Below are 18,920 nucleotides of genomic sequence, written 5' to 3' on the forward strand. Positions count from 1 at the left end.
ATGGGTGAGAAAGCTTGTTGAGTAAGGGAAGAAGCTTCTACTAAGAAGGGGAGGGAGGAAGAAGTGGGCAAGGCAGGTGACTGACTCCAAAGCAGGCTATCAAGGTTTTGGCAGGGATAGAGTTGATTTTCTTCCTAGAGGCTCATACGATTCTGTGTTTTGGATTTGGATGGAAATAGTGGTGACAACACAGCAGTATTTTTAATTGTCACATAATTGTGCTTTCACAGAGTTAAAGACTTTTCTGCTTTTCTTTGCCAGTGAGGAGGATGGGGATGTGCTAGAAGCTGGGAGGGAACAGAGCCAGGACATCTGACCCAGACTGACTAAAGGGGTATCCCACACCATATGGCATCGTGCTCACCAATAAAATATGGGGGAAAGAAGGAGAGGGGGTAGGGGGGCAAAGGGAGGGAGGCATTTGGAATGGTGATGTTTGTCTTCCCAAGAAACCATTACACATGATGAGCCCTGTTTCCCTGGAAGTGGCTGAACATCTGCCTGCCAATGGGAAGTAGCAGATGAATTCTTTTCATTCCTTGTTTTTATTTTCCTTTACCTAGTCGACTGTCTTTGTCTCAAGCCATGAGAGTTCTTGCACTTCTCTGATAGTCTCTCCATTCCACCTGGGGAGAGTGAGGAGTTGTGTGGTGCTGAGCTGCCTGCTGGGGTCAGCACTGAGCCATCCTGAGAACAAACGGAGGGAGAAGTAGATCTTATAAATGTGATAGCAGCCACCTGATCCCTATACCTGAGTGAGCTGTGAGATATGTGAAAAGTTCTCAGCTGTCATCCAGGTGAGGATATTGTCACCTGGCTGCTCTGATGCAGGGCCAGTGGCATGGAATGAGAGGGCAGGGAAGCCAAGCAGCTGGGATCCTTCTTTACGAAGGCGGCATTGACAAGTGACTGCAATACAGGCACAAGCCCTCAGCCTCTGGAGGGGCCTCCTGTCAGGTGTGAAGGAAGGATATGCCTTCAAGGAAGATGTATGTCGTATGTCACCCAGGCAAGTGGACCAGCAGGGAGAGAGCTATCCAGTACCTGAGGGAACTAGCAATGCTGGAGGTGGTTTATGGTGACCTGAACAAATACCAGTTACTCAAAGATCAAGACAAAGCCAGGTGCACATCACCCATGTGGCAGAAGTTTGTACAGAGTGCACCGTTATTGTATGCCAACTCATTGACAGTAATGATCTGGAAAGACAGAGAGGGACAAATGCGTGATGAGTTGGCTGGCAACTCCAGCAACATGGAGAAAGTCTCTCTTCCTCCCTGTGGGCCTTTGTCTCGGTAGGTGCAGCAACCCTAAGGGAATTCCTTTCTCTCCACTTGTATGAACCACTCTCAGGTCTTAGGAGTAGGCATTCATCTGCTCAAGAGAGAGGATGTAGTGGGTATGCTCACCACGTGCCGCTCTGTGTGTGGTGTTACCTGCATGACCACGGAGAGGACGTGAGGAAATGGGATAGAAAATACACCTCAGCTCTAGAGGCATAGGTGTGGGAGTTGCAAGGAAAACCAATCATAAATGGAGATTTTTCAGGAGAATATCTGCTCCAGTTTCCAGTTGGCAGTTCCCCACAGTAGAAGGGCTCTTCTTAATTCTGAGCTTAATAAAGGGGCTTCTGGTTTGTATTTACAAGTGAGTAATGAACAATATGACCAAGACTAGAGGGACCCTGCTTCCTGTGAAAAGTGTTCCTTTGCAAAGAAAGTATTGGTAACCGTTAGTGAATATCAAATAATTCATTTTTACATCTGTGTTTATTAGCTTGAGAAGTACCTTCCAGAATACAGAAGTGTAAATGTACTGCCATGACAAATGAATTATATCCTTGCTTATTAACAATTGTACTGTTATCAGTTGGGGACAATTTATAGTGTAATGAGTTTTTGTTGTAGAACTGTAGAGCCTAATTTTCTGTGAGTCACTTTTAAAGTAAGATCCTTGAGCAAATATGAGATGAGTGCTTTATAAAAATGCTTTACAAAAGTCTGACTTTATATGCAAGTAAGTTTTAGGTCTAGTAGTATAAAAGTAAATTTTAATAGAATCAGCATATGAAAGTTCTTTCTTACCTAGAAAGTGGAGGAAAGAGCAAATGACGTACCACTGAACTTTCTTTCAGTAGCTCCATACTTAAAATAGTCTGTAAGTTTAGATTTTCCTTGTATTATTGTTCATGAACTTCTGTTCTTGTATTCTTAAGGTCCAAAGGTGACTTACATTCCCCCTCCTCCACCTGATGATGAGCAAACCATCTTTGCACGTTATCAAACAGGAATTAATTTTGACAAGTATGATGAAAACATTGTCGAAGTGTCAGGACTTGACCCTCCAGCACCATTAATGGTTAGTGAACTTTTAGTCTTGGGGATCGTGTTACATGATTCTGCAAGGACGCATCTTGAATGTAGTATTCAGTCCTAATGAAAATACAGATTTTGAATATTGGAAACAATACTATGGTGGAAGGTGATGCCACCTTCCTGGAAGATAAGAATTTGAGTTCAAAATGAGATTGACAAATGACAGAAATGGCTTAGAATAAGTAACGCTGGATGAACAGGAAGTACGTATATTCCTTAAGTTACAGAAAACACCAGTTTACAGCTTGAAAGAGGTCTTGGGCAGCAATTTCTAGGAAAGCTGGTAGTCATCTTGTTGAAGTTGGTTACTGGGGAATCTTTAAGATTGTGAATGAACACCTGTTGGAATACTTTTCATTTGGACAAAGGTGGTTTTGAACATTTGTAGCCCTGTTTTCTCTTATCTGCAGTTTATTCTTTAAAAGCTCTCTGTAACGTTGCTTCCACTTAAGGCCAGTTGGCTATTTTGGAAAAAAAAAAAAGGACAAAGGAAGACAGACTCGTTTTTAAGAAGAAGAATGAGGAAGAAGGGCAGAGGGAGGAATGGTAGTAATATGGAGTTGATCCCCTTCCCACTCCTACAAAGGGTCTCTCACTGAAGTTAAAATCGTGTTGCCATGTATGATGCTTTTTGCTCCTGGATAGTGATGTTGATTCAACTCCCCTTAGCAGTTTTAGCACAGAGACTGAGTATATCCACTACATGTAACGAAACAGAGTTCTAGTTCATTTTCACAGCGTGTCATGGTGCAAATGTGTTTGCATCCAGATGTAATATATAGCTTCTGGGCAGTTCTCCAAATCCTTCACTGACATACGAATAACACTACTTTGAAGGGCATGAGTGGGTTGAAGAAAACCTTGTGTCTTTCACTTGTGAGAATCTTGACAATCTAGATGACTGGTGAAACCCCTCCCTCATAATTTAATGCATTTTAGTGTTTGGATGTCTGTATCCTATAAACAGCTCACTTTTAAACTCTAACTTACGTAGTTGTATAATGTAAAATGCTTTTTTTTCCCCTTTTTCTTCTACAGTCTTTTGAAGAAGCTAGCCTCTGTCAGACTTTAAACAAGAACATTGCTAAAGCTGGATATTCTAAACTTACACCAGTGCAGAAGTACAGCATTCCTATTATACTGGCAGGGCGGGATTTAATGGCATGTGCCCAAACAGGATCGGGAAAAACTGTAAGCATTTGGTATAACATTCATTTATACTGGAAATGTGACTTCGGTAAATGCCTGTCTTCTCAATAACCATTCTTTTCTTGGAAAGCATCTATTTTTTTTATGTTGAACAATCTACTTTGCACAGAGATGGCAAGTGTACTGTTCTTTGCAGACACAAAGGATGGGTGGATATTCACATTCTCAGGCTTGTTATCTTTTTAAATACATCAGTGAACTAATTACTAGGTATGGCAGGCCAGTCTCCAGGTCTACAGATACAGAATTAGACATATAGGCCATCATGGAAAATGTTTATTAGAAAAAACGCAGTAGTTGAAAGCTTTTGTTTTTTTTTTTATGCTCATGCCAGATTGTAATAGTGTGTCCTGCTGTGTTGTCTTTGGTTTTACCAAGTCTGATCGGCACCATGCTTAGTTTTAGGTGATTTGATATTAATAATGGAACAGTGACTAGAGTTAAGAAGGTGATAGTTGTCTCAACTTCTTAAACACTCTAATATACTCAAATCTTACCATTGACAGCTCCATATGAGAATATTTGGCTATTAAGCATAGCTTTCTGAAGTTCAGTATAATGTAGAACTCCAGCTGTGTTACGTAGCTTATTAGTTACTGTTTTGAAGAACCTCTTCCCTTTATGGAAAGGAGAAGGTATAGTGTCCAAGTCTTATGCTACAAATACTCTGAATGCTGTTGGGACAACTGTTAAGTGTTCTGTTTTGGGGGATAATTAGTCTTACTGGGAATTAAGAGCACTGATGCAGATGTCACAAACTGATGTGCTATGGTAATAGTCTAGAGATTAGTGATACATTGTTACCTTACAAATCCGTTAATGATAATGTAAAGCTTCTAAGTGCATGTTTTAGAAGTGCATTTGATGCCAGGGTAATCAATTACCAGTGTGCATCAGAGGGTGTGTAGAACTGCCTGAAGAACTCAGAAGTAAGGGAGTGCATGATGGTGTTCCTGCATTATTAGACTCTGAAGGTGCAGAGGAGCTTTTGTACTTCATAAACGAGGAGAAGTAAGTTTTGATGTTCTGTGGTGTGTTCAGGTCTATTCTTTTGCATTCTGTTTTGCTTGAAGTTGATAGTGTGCTGTAGCACTCCAGCTTTTTAAGATTAATACACAGCATTTAGTGTAACTGATTAATGCTTTAAGACTAAACATATATTAATGCGTTTTTTTTTTTAGGCAGCTTTTCTTCTACCAATTGTGGCCCAGATGATGAGAGATGGCATAACTGCCAGTAGCTTTAAAAAGCAGCAAGAACCAGAATGTATTATTGTTGCCCCAACTAGAGAACTGATAAATCAGATCTTCCTAGAAGCAAGGAAATTTGTCTATGGGTAAGCTTGTGCACTGCTGCCTAGTATTGCTTGTTACTTAATCAGCAAGCCTTTGTTCTTTCACAAGCTTTCAAAAATTTTTTCTGTGCCGATCAAATTGAATGATTACAGACACTTGCACTTAGGTGGTTAGCAGGTTTATTACCATATGGTTAGAAATTTAAACTTTTCATCTTCACATTGGCAACGGTAGGGAGGCTTACTTCAGCTTGTAGAGGAGTAATAAAACTCACATCATCTTTAGTGATAATTGAAGTTACTTAAAGAGCTTAATTTTAGCTTGCTTTATTGGTTACTTGCTGTTATTTTCATCTTGACAAGCAGAGTTACATGTTAGGGGTTTTAGTTAACTTTCAGTGATGGTTTGTAGTACCTCTATACTTTCCAGTGTTTCTGATCTTGAACAGAAGTGTTTCACCATTCGGGGAAGCTTTTCTTCAGTTCTGCTTCTTCAGAACAAAAGGTTTTAACTTGTCATTGTGCCCTTGGATGTTGCATGATAGATGAGATTACGTTTATACTGGATTGCCAGTGATCTTTCTGCTGTTCAGTGATAGGTTCACCAGTGAATGGAGGAAATAAATCAATTATCTCTAATGACTTGTTATTCGTAGAAGGTGGAATGGAGAGCATCACTTGCAGTGCGAAGTCTGGAGGACTTGCCTTTGGTTGTTCAAGCAAACTTAGGCTTGGTGGCTGTTTTTTGCTCTTGGAGGTATTACATAGCTATTCACTCAGCATAGTACTAAGAGTAGCTTCTTAATACCTAAAACTGGTTTACTCATGTACCTAGTTCTACTAATTAATGCTCTTTTAAACTACGTACAGATTACTTCACAGTAAAGTACCTTATGAATTCAGAAAGCTGCTGCTGCAGCTGCCTGGCAGTAAAAGCAAGATATAATGTAAGCCAGTTAAACGATACCAAGTTGTGAGCCTGTTGCCTCTGCAGTACTGTGTGCGTATTGCTCGGTTCAGATTTGTGGTTTTCTTAAGCTCTTCCCTTTAGCTCACAAACAGGAATATAAAATATCACCAACTGGTAACATAAATGCTGAAATGTTACCAGTCCAGCCTACTTATATTTATGATCGAAGTTTTCTGAAAAGTTCCAGATAAATAGTAGAAACCTGCCAGTTGTGATTCAGCCTTGTTACGTATGAAGCTGAATAGTATCTTCAAGATCAGACATCTGGAATTTGAATATGGAAATGCTCACTGCATGAATGTAGAAGCTTAGCAAGTGGCTGAATAAGGTAGTTCGTGGTTATAGAGGTGTTCTTTCCACAGAAGAAAATCTGATACAGCTTTACTTTGTTGATCTAGCCAAAAACCTTACTGGAGACAGTACTAAATGATCCAGTGATGGAAGGTGCTTGCAGTCGTGTGCGTGAGTGTTGTGCTGCTTTCTCCGTGTGACTAGCTGCTTTACAAAGATACACCTTGGTATACGTACTGGACTGTTCTTTCAAGATGTAGGAAGCTTCTGAAGCACTAATGGCATATTTTTTGATCCTCTTCTTTTCCTGCAAAGTCTTCAGCATGCAAGGGAACAATGTCTAACACTTTTCAGTTCTTACTGCAGTGGTCTATCTCAGTTGAAGGATGAGGGAAGAATGCAGGTGAGATGTAGCGTTCATTCCAAGAAAGCCACCTGTGCATCCTATGAAATGGTAGTATGAACGGGAACCTTGAGCGTATAGTGAGTGAATTTTTGGTCTTGGGTCCTGCTTTTGGTAGTAGGCTGTGCTGTATGGTGAAGGAATTAAACAAGTCAGGTTAAGTTGGTTTGTGGTAAATCTGATTATCTTTATATATTTTTCTGTAATAACACTATTTATCTACATGGCAAATTAATCACACTTCTTTTCTGTACAATAGAACTTGTATAAGGCCTGTTGTGATCTATGGAGGCACACAAACAGGCCATTCAATTCGTCAGATAATGCAAGGCTGTAATATATTATGTGCCACTCCAGGAAGGCTTCTAGACATTATTGGAAAAGAAAAGGTAAGATTGTGAAACTTAGCCTGAATTCCCTTAAGCATTCTTAGTCTTGTGTATATTGGTGTTCGTTATTCAAATTTGCTAGAAGCAAATATAGAGCCACAAACACCAGACAGTATGCTGTCTTTGTACAGGCACTTAATCCAAGTGACCTTTTCTTGGAATAGCTGAATACCATGAAGATTTTGAAAGTGTACTGTGAGCCCAGATCTCTTTACTCTCTTGCAGGGCATGCTGGTAAATAGCAGTCTAGATCAGATTGGCTGCAGTATTCAACTACATTTTATAGAAAAATAAATGGACTGTGTTGACTTAGTTTTCATGGAAAATTCTGTAGCACATTTTCTTCTCATGTCCTGCTTGTTTTGCTATATAATAGTTTTTATCTGCTGGTAGAACTGTGCTAATGTTAATTCTTCAAACTTTCTCATACTGGTTTTGTTCAAAAATATAAATTCAGGTGTAAAGTATTTGAATTTTTATTCCTCAAGCCATTATAAATTCAAATTGAAATTGCTTTATAGTGGTATCTCAGTGATGTTGCACTGGACAAATAATTTGGAAAAAAAAACTTAGTAATACAGTAGAAAGAGATTGGCCTTCTCTGATTGCCAAGCTTTTAGTCACAATGAGTCTTCATCAGCAAAGGGAAGTTGTAATGTTGTTTACATGTCTTCTGATGTTTACTCTTTACAGAACAAGGAGTTCGTGAGGGAGAGAACCTAAGACTTGAACACAGTTTCAAAATAAATGTGCTGAATATTAGTTGATCTGCATTAGGCTCCATCTTGATTTACATTGCTGAACCAACTTCTGAAACATTTTGGTGTATGCATATGGCTAGAACTAGTGCAGATTAACAAGTTAGGAGTTCAGTTTGAGATAAAAATAAAACAAAGCGCATGATAGGGATAGATTGTGTTTGTCAATAATTAAATTCTACTAGAAAGAAAAAAGTAAAAGATGTATTTTCGCAGTTAAGACATTCTTTTAAGTGTGCACTGTCAGTGAAACAATGCAATTTTTCTTTCACTGAAATATTTACAGATTGGTTTGTGTGAATTGAAATACTTGGTGCTAGATGAAGCAGACCGCATGCTTGATATGGGTTTTGGCTTAGATATGAAGAAGCTGATTTCTTACCCAGACATGCCATCAAAAGAAAAACGCCAAACGCTGATGTTTAGTGCCACTTTCCCTGAAGAAGTTCAGAGGTGAGCTAAATGAAAATGGAAATAGAGCTGAAGGTGTACTTTTGTAGAGCTGAAGGTCTGAAGAGTTAAGTGTATTAATTGTTTTTAAAACTTAGAAACTTGTTAAAGTGTACTGAAAAGCTATACTGTTAACATTCTTTGCTGAAGACTTGTCTTTTTTTCTAAACAACAGATCTCCTAATTTGTATAGATGAATTGCTTGATTTAGCTGGGGACTCTCAGGGAAGCTGTGAACTTTGTCTGAAAGCTCTTGAATTCTGGTTCTGCAGCAGTCCTCATACTGCCCCTGTTTGTTTCCTGCCCTTATTGCTCCATATTTTTGTGCAAGCACAAAAGAAGTGATTCTGCTGTGTTCAACAAGCAGCACCGGTACTCCTATTTTTGCTGTCAGGGTGAAGTTTAAACAAACAGCTCAATGATTGCTCAACTCACCAGCCTTTCTGACGTACCATTCTTTAAATGCATGAGTGCTCTTTGGTTTTGGTAATTCTGAAACTTCACTAATGTGTTTTAGATGTGTGCTCTATCATTCACTACCCTTAATGTTCCACTTCCCAGGCAGAGAGCAAATTTCAGCAGATGGTAATGGTGTTGCTGAGCCTGGAAAACCATGGGAGGAATCCTTGGTGTCTGGATCTCTAGGTTATCTTTATAAGTTTGTTTTGGCTAATGGTTTTGCTGCATGTTTCTTCTGCATAATGAGGGATGAGTTGAGAATACTGCAATTAACAACCTCAGAAAAGAGAAAGTCTTTAACTGTGCAAGACATACACTGACTTTTTCTTGTTTAAAACAAAACAAAACACTACGTTGCTGCTATCAATCTTGTGGGATTTGCAAATGCTGGTAAAAGACTTGAGAAACTTGAGTGCTTGTATCACAGTTTGGAAATGTGATAGTATTCCTCTCACCTTTTGAAATTGGAATGCCTAAAAGTGATCTTGTCAGTTTAGAGAGTGAAAAGCTCCTTCTTTTCTGGAATTGATTTTTTTCCATGGATTACTGCCTTCCTGATTCTGGAGTCAGGAAACCTATTTTTTTCTTTATTCTACTGTCAAAACAACTTTGAACAGTGTAGGTAGGACATGGTGCTCTCTTTGGCCCTGTTAATTTCACACTCTCCTGCACTTTCATTCAGTCTTTTTAGTGAGTGTAGTCAGATTTAGTTTTAACATACCTTTTGGTTTTATTCCTGAACTCGGGTCATTAAGACTCTTTCTAGGTAGAGGAGTTGAGAGCCATGGTTTTCCTAGTTTTGTTCAACAGTCACTAAGGTTGGTGCTGTCTCTCGAAGGTTGGTTTCAAATTCTGGACTTCAGACAGTGATGAAATAGTGTCCCAGGAATGGTTCTGTGAGCATGTGTGTCAATAAACCATTTTACTTCAAGTATATATGTGGAATTTTTTTTTTTGCACAGCTGTTTAGAAAACAATACAGACTTCTTTAGCTTTTTCAAAAAATGCGTATATGGTTTTATAGTCTCTGCCATCTGAGGAATGGTGTAAGTAGTTGTGATGCTTACAACACATGAAATCGCTTGATCTTAAGGCAAAAATAAGCTACATAATAGACTTCAAATTGCTCAATTTTCTTTCTTTTCAAGGCTGGCTGGTGAATTTTTGAAAACTGACTATTTATTTGTTGTTGTTGGACATGTGGGTGGAGCCTGCAGTGATGTTCAGCAAAGTATTCTTCTGGTTCCCCAGTATTTCAAGAGGGAAAAGCTGATAGAAATTCTACATACGACAGGTAGCTTTCCTTATTACTAATTGTCTTCCAGGGAATACAGTCACTTCTAAACTTGTGCTTTTGCTTTTAAACAGGTTGTGGTTTAATTTACAAGATTATTGACTGAAGCTTTTTCAATCGTTTCTCAGGGAGTTACAGGTTTTAGACTTGTTAGTGTTACTGGTATTTGTCAGAGTGTCACCTCTGAGTAGTGGCAGAGAAGCTTCCCAGATGGTTAGTTTCTTTGCACGGACGTTTAGTAACTACTTTAGCACCTGATGGTATTACCTCCAGAGTGTGGGCATACTAAATGAAAGGGAACCTCTGGGCCTGTTCTTTGTCAATGGCTGGGATGTTTACAGTGATGATCTGAATGTATCATACATTTTAATGATCAAAACTGGAAGGGAGTTTTGTGCTCCCTTCGGTGTACCTTAGTGTTGTTCAGTATTCGGAATTGTGTGCTGTGTCAATTTACATGGTATAGAAAGAGACTTCACACTGAGACTTACCACAGAGCAAAATTTGTATTTCATCTCTCTACTTAGGAGAAACATAATGCACTAGTCTTCATCTGAGTTTGTGTTGATCGGGAAATTGATGGATTGAATTAGTTCAACACAGTCAAGAAATTATAGTTATTAGCTAAAGACTTTATTCAAAGCCATTTCTGACATCAGTTGTTAGAAGTAACTGTAGCTGTGAATAGTGAAACTGCATCAGGTTTCGAACTGCAATAGATCTGAACTCTTGTTCAACGTAGGTCGTGAACGAACCATGGTGTTTGTGGAGACAAAGAAAAAAGCAGACTACATTGCAGCCTTTCTTTGTCAAGAAAACATACCAGCCACTAGCATCCATGGGTAAGTATTAAGTGAAAGTTGGTTAAGTATTTTTTCAGTGAAAGCTGGTAGTACTCGATCTTAGTTTTTGTTGAACTTTCATGGTTGTGACTTAGCTTTTATTGGTTCAGATTGCCTTGTAATCCTCAGCACCTGTACCCTGTTGAAAATGTAGTGTTTCTGAAGGCCAGTTCTCACTGCATATGCAGAGTATACATCTTCATGGTTTACCACACTTCAAATGCTCTATAAGAGCTGGAAATATAATAAATGCTCATACCATTTACATTATCATTCTTCTTCACACTGTGGGCATTTATAGGTATGCAAATCCTAATGTTGTAGTAGTTGATAGCACTTTTGCAAAGAAAACTTGACAGTGCTGCTCTGTAATACTTATCACTGTCTAATGTTGTAGGTGCGGGATCAATCTTCGTGGTTGAGCATGCTTCAAGTGCTCTATAAGAGCTGAAGAATCTGATACCTGCCGCTAAACAATAAAACTGGGATATAATAAATCGGGTAGAATCAAAAGTTGTTTGTATGTAGATTCCATCATAATTTGCGTGACCAAAAAAGATCTTTTGATGTTAGTGGCAAGATGATGTTCATGAACTGAAGTGGCAGTTGTGGATCTTCCCAGTCTGTCTTAAAGGTTTCCTAAAGTCCAGTCATATCCCATACAGGCTTCTGATGCTATTGTTTTTCTTCTTGATGTGTTCATGGACTTGTAACACTGTTTGTATAGAGTTTGTTGTAAAGAGAAGATTCTTCTAACTTGTATTTGCATTCTAATCATTAGTGTTGTGTTTCTGAACAAATGCTGAGAAACAAGGTAGGATGCTCACTAATTTGAGGTCTAAGGCAATCCGTCTTTCACATAATGAGCTGAAACAGTATTTTTATGTCAAAATCTAGGCTAGCTAACTGAATCTTAAGATTCATGGTGAGCTGCAAAATGTCAAAGTAATTGTGATATTTTTCATTTTGTAATTTAGACGAAGGGTCTTGGATATCTTCTGTTTTGGATGATGTTTTGACAAACATCAGAATACCAAGGCCATAGATAGGTTAAAATAACCTTCATAGAGTTGATAAAAAATATTTGTCTGTATCCTGTGTACTGTCATTTTCACAAACATGAAAGATCTTTTTGAGAAGATCAGGCCTTCTGTGTTTGGCTGGCCTGAACTGTGTTTGTGCAACCTGTCTTGTGTGGTAGGAGTCTCTTAATGCATTTCTGTAGAATTATTGTGCAGTGAATTAAAAATTTTTTTATTACAGAATACGAATTTTTTCTTTTTATTAAAGATTTACAAATAGAATATCTGGTTTCATGGAATCTACGGACTTGTCAGGAATGTTACTGACTTCAGAGCCACTTGAGTTCTTTGAGTTGAAGTGTGTTACGATAGTTGCTGTTCCCTGGGATAGTTGCTCTTCTCTGGGATAGTGTCCTACCAAGCTTAATGAAATGGCACACACTACAGAGCACTGGTTTTTAGCTTTCTAATTTGTTCTTTCAGTTAGACAACAAAGGACATGAGTTAAACTCAGATTTACGGTATTATAGATAACCTATAAACAGTCTTTCAAAATGCAAAACCCAGAGCAAATCTAATTTTCTTCTGGTGATAAAAAAAAAAAAGGCCTATCCTGTTGGCTGGCTCCTGTGCAAGAAGCTACATGGAATCCATCTTTAATAATCTGGCTTAATGCAAAGTAGTGGGAAAAGCACTTCTAGCTACGGCATGAAGAAATAGTCAGTTGAACAAGTGGATCTTAAGGGAGACAATGAGTTTGATTTATGATTCTTTTGTAATTGCATGAATTACTAATAACTAATTAAAATGCCCATCTCTGTGACAGAGTGTTCTGTAGAGATGAATTCTGAACTTGTGGCTTAAAACGCTTGACTAACTTGCATGCTTGAGAATGAAGTTCTTCTGTCTTCTCCCCTTCTTTCAACATTTAGGTTGCCATAACACTCTTCTTTTCTACTTTGTATGTTCAACTTTGAGAGTATTTTGTTTACCTCTTAAGTGGACTGTAGATGCACTGATGAAATGGTTCTAATATATGTTACTCTCAAAAAATGTAATTTCTCTGGAGGCATAAATTTGCTGTGTCTTACTGCTGTGAAATCTTAAACTGGTAGCATATGGGGGTTGTTTTTTCAAGAACTACTTCTGTCTTTGAGTCATGGCCTTTTAACTTGTATCTTAAATAGTACTGCAGATTTTAGAGGCGCCCATTCTAACAATTTTTCTTTTTGGCAGAGATAGGGAACAGAGAGAGAGAGAGGTAGCTCTTCAGGATTTTCGCTCTGGCAAATGTCCAGTTCTGGTGGCAACTTCAGTGGCAGCAAGAGGCCTGGATATTGAAAATGTTCAGCATGTTATTAATTTTGATCTTCCTTCGACTATTGAAGTGTATGTACACCGAATTGGACGAACTGGTCGTTGCGGAAATACCGGCAAAGCAATTTCATTTTTTGATAATGGTTCAGATGGCCATCTTGCACAGTCGCTAGTTAAAGTGCTTTCAGATGTAAGTTTCAAATCTTAGTGCTCAACTTTTCTTTTTGTTTCAGATCTCATTTTAACATACTAAGCAAGTATTATTTCTTTGCTTATGATCATAAAACTCTTAATATGAATTGGCAAAGCAGTGGAAGTCTCTAAATTCACTTTTCTAATTATGTAGGCTCAGCAGGAAGTTCCTGTTTGGTTGGAAGAAATTGCTTTTAGTGTTCAAGGAACAAATCTCAATGCATCTGTTAATACCCAAAAGGTAAGTCTGAAAGTGAAGTGGGAGCCTTGGCTTTTGGAATTCTGAGTAAATATAAAAGTGTGGTTAGCAATATATATATACCAAGTATATATTGCTGAAACTTTGGGCTGTAATTGTGTCCCTTATCTTAGTTGTGCATCTTCAAAATACTCAGTACTTCTGAAATCCGTGTTGGATAACTTGTTTAACTTTTTAGAGTTAGACTTTAGAGACTGTTTAGACTGTAGCCTTGCTAGCTGCATTAGTCTTGATCTGCCTTGTCAAGTGACTCTAGAAGAAAAGGTTTGTGCAGACATGCACAAAGGCTGTAGTTTCAAAAACTTACCTACTGTGTATGTTGGAACAAAGAGTTGCTAGTTCCACAGTAACTGCTTATTGCGAATCACTCAGCCGAGTAACTCATTTGACTGAAAACTTTAAAGCAGTTACAGCTAGATAAATGTCCTAATCTGATCCGTGTTATAATTGTTCATAATGTCTGTGATAAAGAATCTTCTGGTTTCTTAGGGTTGATGTTACCAGGTGTTAAAATACAGCTTGAGTAAATGAGTCAGTCTGGGTGGCATAGCTCCCAAATCCCTTTTTAGTTCTATGCATGTTCCTGCTTGGAATGTTTTTTTCAATTGGTGTTTAATATTTCTTGCTATTATGTACTTGAATTTTGATGCCTTCAACAAAAGCCTTTCCTTGATCTCTTGCTTACATAAGAACTGCATTGCATCTCAGTTGCATTCCAAATGTCAATATTGTTGACATATTGTCTGACCTCAGAAATAATTACTCAGTCTATGTTCACACAATATATGAAACAGGAGTTATTCAAGTTTAGATCTGCCTTTTGTGTGATCTTTTTGTGTCCTATAACTAGTGAAAGTAAAGGGTTTTACCTGTATCTACCTTCCAGTCCAGCTCCCTAGTCAGATCTGGTTTTTTTTCCTACTTTGGGTCTTCATCGAGACCTCAGTTACACACTTAAACTTTTGATTCTTTCTCATGCTTGCAGCCTCAATGGACCTTTCTTCTGAGTTTGTGTTCAAGGACATTTTATTTGTTTAGATCACTTTCAAAGGCATATCTCATCAGTCTTTTAATCTAGTTTGCTTCCAGAAAGTTAGGGGAGGCTCAAGTTGGAAATTAGGAGAAATTGCTTATCAGGAAGAGTGATTCAGCATTGGAATGGGTTGGCCAGAGAGTTGGAGTCACTGTCACTGGGGGTGTTTAAAAAAAGTTTGAACGTGGTGCTTAGGGACATACTGGTGGTACTTAGTGGGTAATACTGGTGGTAGGGGGAGGGTTGGACCAGATGATCTTGGAGGTGTTTTCCAAACTTCATGATTCTATGAAATCTTTCACTTACAGAACTGAGTCAGTCTTTCATGTCCTTTGTGACCTTTTAATTACAAAATCTGACACTGACTTTTGTTCCACACACACATGAGTTTCAGAGGAAATCTGATTGCTGTTTGTTAAGCCTTGGGAATGCTGCCCTCTTAATCATACTTACTCAGTGCATGAGCTGTGGAGTTGGAGATCATCAAATTCTAATGCCTTCTTTACAAGTCTTTCTGAAAACAGTGATTCCAGAAGACTGCACATTCCTAGTGTTCTGGTTCTGCCCATCAGGCAGCTCATCACTACACAGCTGCTTGTTCACTCTGCTCAGGTGGAATGGGAAGACAAGGGTGGAAGTATGAGAACTCATGGCTTGAGATAAAGACAGTTGACCAGGTAAAGCAAAAGCTGTGCCCAAGCAAAGCAAAACAAGGAATTCATTTGCTCCTTCCCATTGGCAGGCAGGTGTTGAGCCACTTCTAGGAAAGCAGGGCTCATCACGTGTAATGGTTTCTTGGGAAGACAAACACCATCACTCTGAATGTTCCCTCTTTCTTCCTTCTTTACCCCAGCTTTTATTGCTGAACATGATGTCAGATGATACGGAATCACAGAATGTTTGAGGTTGGAAGGGGCCTTCAGAGATCATCTGGTCCTATGCCCCTGCTCAAGCAGTGTCACCTAGTGCTCGTTACACAATCTAGCATCCAGGCTGATTTTGAGTTATCTCCAAAGAAGGAGACTCCACAAGCTCTCTGGGCAGCCTGTTCCAGTACTCTGTCACCCAAACCATAAAGAAGTTCTTCCTCATGCGGTGATGAAACCTCCTGTGATTCAGTTTATACACGTAGCCCCTTGTCCTATCACTGGCCAACACTGAGAAGAGTTTGGCCCCATCCTCTTTACATTGTCCCCTCAGGTATTTGTAGAGGTTGATCCCTGTGGTATGTCTGGACCAGCTTTACTACCAGCTTGTGCGCTCTCAGCCTCCTCACTGACAGGGTGGTATAAGCAGAAAAGTCCTTGGATCTCCGATGCACTGCTTTGCAAATAAAACATTGGTGTGTTATCACCAGTTTCCATCAAAAATACGAAACACAGCCTTATATGAGCCTCTAGGAAGAAAATTAACTCTATCCCAGCCAAAACCACAACACCTAATCAGCTCTTTTTCATTGAAATAAACTAGTAATGCTGTTTTTTCCTACTGCTCTATTATTAATGAGAGACCTGTATCTGATGTTCTGTAGTGGTGCTAATAAATCTATCACCTGCAGTAGGCTTCTGCTGTAATGTGGGCATAATAAGGATGCTGATGACCTCTCTCCTGGGGAAGGAAGATTCAGTCTTAATTTGTGTGCAGTATTCACTGTCTCTTTCAAATTACCCTTTCATGCATTCCATTTGATGATGAAATGATGAATTTGAAACTAGAATCTGTTGGAGGCTTTTATCTGACTATTTCGGAACTATCTTTTAGGTGACAGGCTTAATCAGCTTCCCAAAGGAAAAGGATTTTACTGGGGAAGTGATGGAGGCAGTCAGCCTTAAGAAAGAGAAGGAAGTTTTTCCCCAAAGTTCTGTTAATTGATTTGTATTAGATAAGGGAAGAAGTTGGAATTTAAACTTGGGGAAAGATTATTCCCACACCTGATTTAAACTGAGGTTGATAAAAGTGCATTAATTTCAGACTGGGGTCTAAGAAAAACACATATGGAAGGTTAATGATAAAACTTCTGCGTTAACGTAGAGAAAAATGTTCAGATGACATTGAGAGTCATGAATGCGAAGTGCTAAAACATCTGCAAATGATTCTAAACTAGTACCTCTTCTGTTTCCTAGAGTTATGAAGGCGGCAGCAGCATGAACCCAGAAAGAGAGAGGATGTCAAGTTCCGCAAGTTCGTTTGAGGCATGGGATTAAAGCCAATTTAGTACCAAACTGTTTTTATTCTGTTGTGTTTTAAGTGAGCTATTTTACTTAATGCTCGTTACTGTTAAGCTTTATGGAACATCTGATGTTTACAAGCTAGCTTGTATCTTACACCGATGCTTTCAACAATGCATACATAATCAGTTATGATGAACCCAGGGCTGATTATAATTTAAAATGGCTCTTGCCTTCCTACATACAGGAAAAAAAAAATTAAGGTATTTCTTAAGTGTTAAATGGTTCAGTAGGTGTTTGATGTTTTGTAGCTAGCATGTTGCTATAATAGGTGGGATGTGATTCCTGTTTTGTTTGCAAGTGGAATTTAGGAGATCCCTTGAACTTACTTCTTTGTTACTGAAATTTTGCCTGGGAATATATAGTTCTCTGAAGACCTGTTTTGGGAGAGAGCTTTATGAAAGGGTGCATCAAAACTTAATGTCCCTTCATTTTTAACAGGTTAGTTTTGAAATCTGTGCCAAATGATGAGGTGACAATCTTAAGGAGCTGTTAAACACCTTGTAAACAATTACTTAATAAAAATTTGAGGAGTCTTTGTATGATACACACAAACAAAAAACCAACATGTATAACTGCAGCTTCGTGAGCTGGTGATTTTTCAACGTGCATGAAATGTGTGGTCTCAGTGTGGAACTAAAGATAAACGGCTACATCCACAACTTATTTGAAATACACTTTAATACCAAGCAGTCTTTTGAGAAGGATGGAGCCCAGTGTTGTGTGTAGTATGTTTTTGCCTTTGACAGACGTGTACTCTTCTGCTACCTCTTGTGGAAAAGTTTTCTTTAGAGCAAGCTTGGTGGCTTGTCTGTAAGAGTTTCCCAGAGTTGTAGAAGCTATGTAGTGTCTGTAGGCAGACATAAAGAGTTTTACAAAGAGATTTTCATAAAGTTGCTTTTTCTTTGAATTTTTTTTATTTACCAGCAAAGTATGCTACAAGGATGCATGTCACTGCCCCCAGAGGAAAATGGTAAATAGTAATTTGTAATGTCTTGAACAGCTGAACAAGCTTACAAGCTTGTCATGTTTGCAGGTATTCAGCACACAATGCCGAGTGCTATTTGTTGTAGGGTCTTCCCTCTTAGTATAGGGAAATAATACTTCTAATCTGTGCTTACTGGACTGAAGGTTTAATGTGTGAGTATTGGAACTGACTTGGACAGTACTATGCAATTTGTTATTGTGGTTGAGCATGCTGCTGTTCTTTCTGTATTTCTTCGAAAAATACTTAAATACCTGTTTACAAAATACTTTTTGTGCGCTGTGGTTTTACTGCTACATATTGTACAGACATGTAAGTCTTAATTGTAGGTACACCATCACTTAACTTACTATAAGCAGTGGGTATACGTTAACTTGAAGTCTTGAGTAAAATGTCCTGGGTGGCACGACTCCTTTTTCTGACAACTCTTCTTGAGGATCTGTGTATCCATTCTGAATTTCAGGTAAGAAATCAGGGGGTGCTTTTGATTTGTTGGTAGGAAATGCATATGAACAGTAATTTCTGGAGGAAACTGTACAGTTGTCTTCTACTTCTCTGAAAAGCAAACAAAGTAACTACAGTCGTGGGTCACATTTATCTTAGAGCAAACCTATGAAGGGAACTAACTTTATCTTAGTTCTAGACCTGTTTTTCAGGCTTGCGTTTTATTTGTAGCTTGTGAAGTAATTATTAGAACAGCTTTTAGTACGTTACAATTCATCAAATACAGCATCTCAAATTACTCCTACAAGAAATAGGTGTATGCAGCGTATGCAGTTGGAACTCATGAGCTTTCCTTAAGTTTTTTAAAGAAAGAATATTCATCCTTTTTTTTTAATTTAGCATGGGTGGAAAGAGCGGGAGGGAATTGAAAATCAGTCTTTTTTTTGAATAAACCTTTATGTAGTTAAAAAACTGAAAAACGAGGATGTGTGCACACTTTCACTACCTTTACAAGGCAATGTAAATGTTTGACAATCTACTGTGTCAGTTCTGTCCTTTTGTAGATAATTTTGCATCTTGTCCTTTCATGCAGTAGCTTCCTTGGTTAATTTCCTTGTGTTTCTGGTTTAAAAAAAAGGTTGCACAGAACAACTGCTTGAACTTGCTGGCATGCAGTCCTGAAGTAGTGTGTCTTTGTTTTTGAAAG

At 38.5% G+C, this 18,920-nt stretch overlaps 1 protein-coding gene across 1 annotated transcript in view; it reads left to right on the plus strand.

Moving 5' to 3' along the window:
• DDX4 (DEAD-box helicase 4) overlaps positions 1-18,038 on the plus strand; it is a 35,165-nt gene extending 17,127 nt beyond the window's left edge. Inside the window, exons 9-18 of the mRNA XM_080574616.1 lie at positions 2,216-2,358; positions 3,414-3,566; positions 4,766-4,920; positions 6,802-6,931; positions 7,976-8,142; positions 9,747-9,892; positions 10,635-10,734; positions 12,993-13,263; positions 13,420-13,506; positions 16,681-18,038. Coding sequence (XP_080430742.1) covers positions 2,216-2,358; positions 3,414-3,566; positions 4,766-4,920; positions 6,802-6,931; positions 7,976-8,142; positions 9,747-9,892; positions 10,635-10,734; positions 12,993-13,263; positions 13,420-13,506; positions 16,681-16,761 — 1,433 coding nt within the window. The 3' untranslated portion in view covers positions 16,762-18,038. The remainder of the gene's footprint in view (positions 1-2,215; positions 2,359-3,413; positions 3,567-4,765; positions 4,921-6,801; positions 6,932-7,975; positions 8,143-9,746; positions 9,893-10,634; positions 10,735-12,992; positions 13,264-13,419; positions 13,507-16,680) is intronic.
• Positions 18,039-18,920: the final 882 nt, after the last annotated feature.

The sequence above is a fragment of the Anser brachyrhynchus genome (genome assembly GCF_964034855.1).
Source record: "Anser brachyrhynchus genome assembly, chromosome: Z".
In the NCBI taxonomy this organism is placed as follows: domain Eukaryota; kingdom Metazoa; phylum Chordata; class Aves; order Anseriformes; family Anatidae; genus Anser; species Anser brachyrhynchus.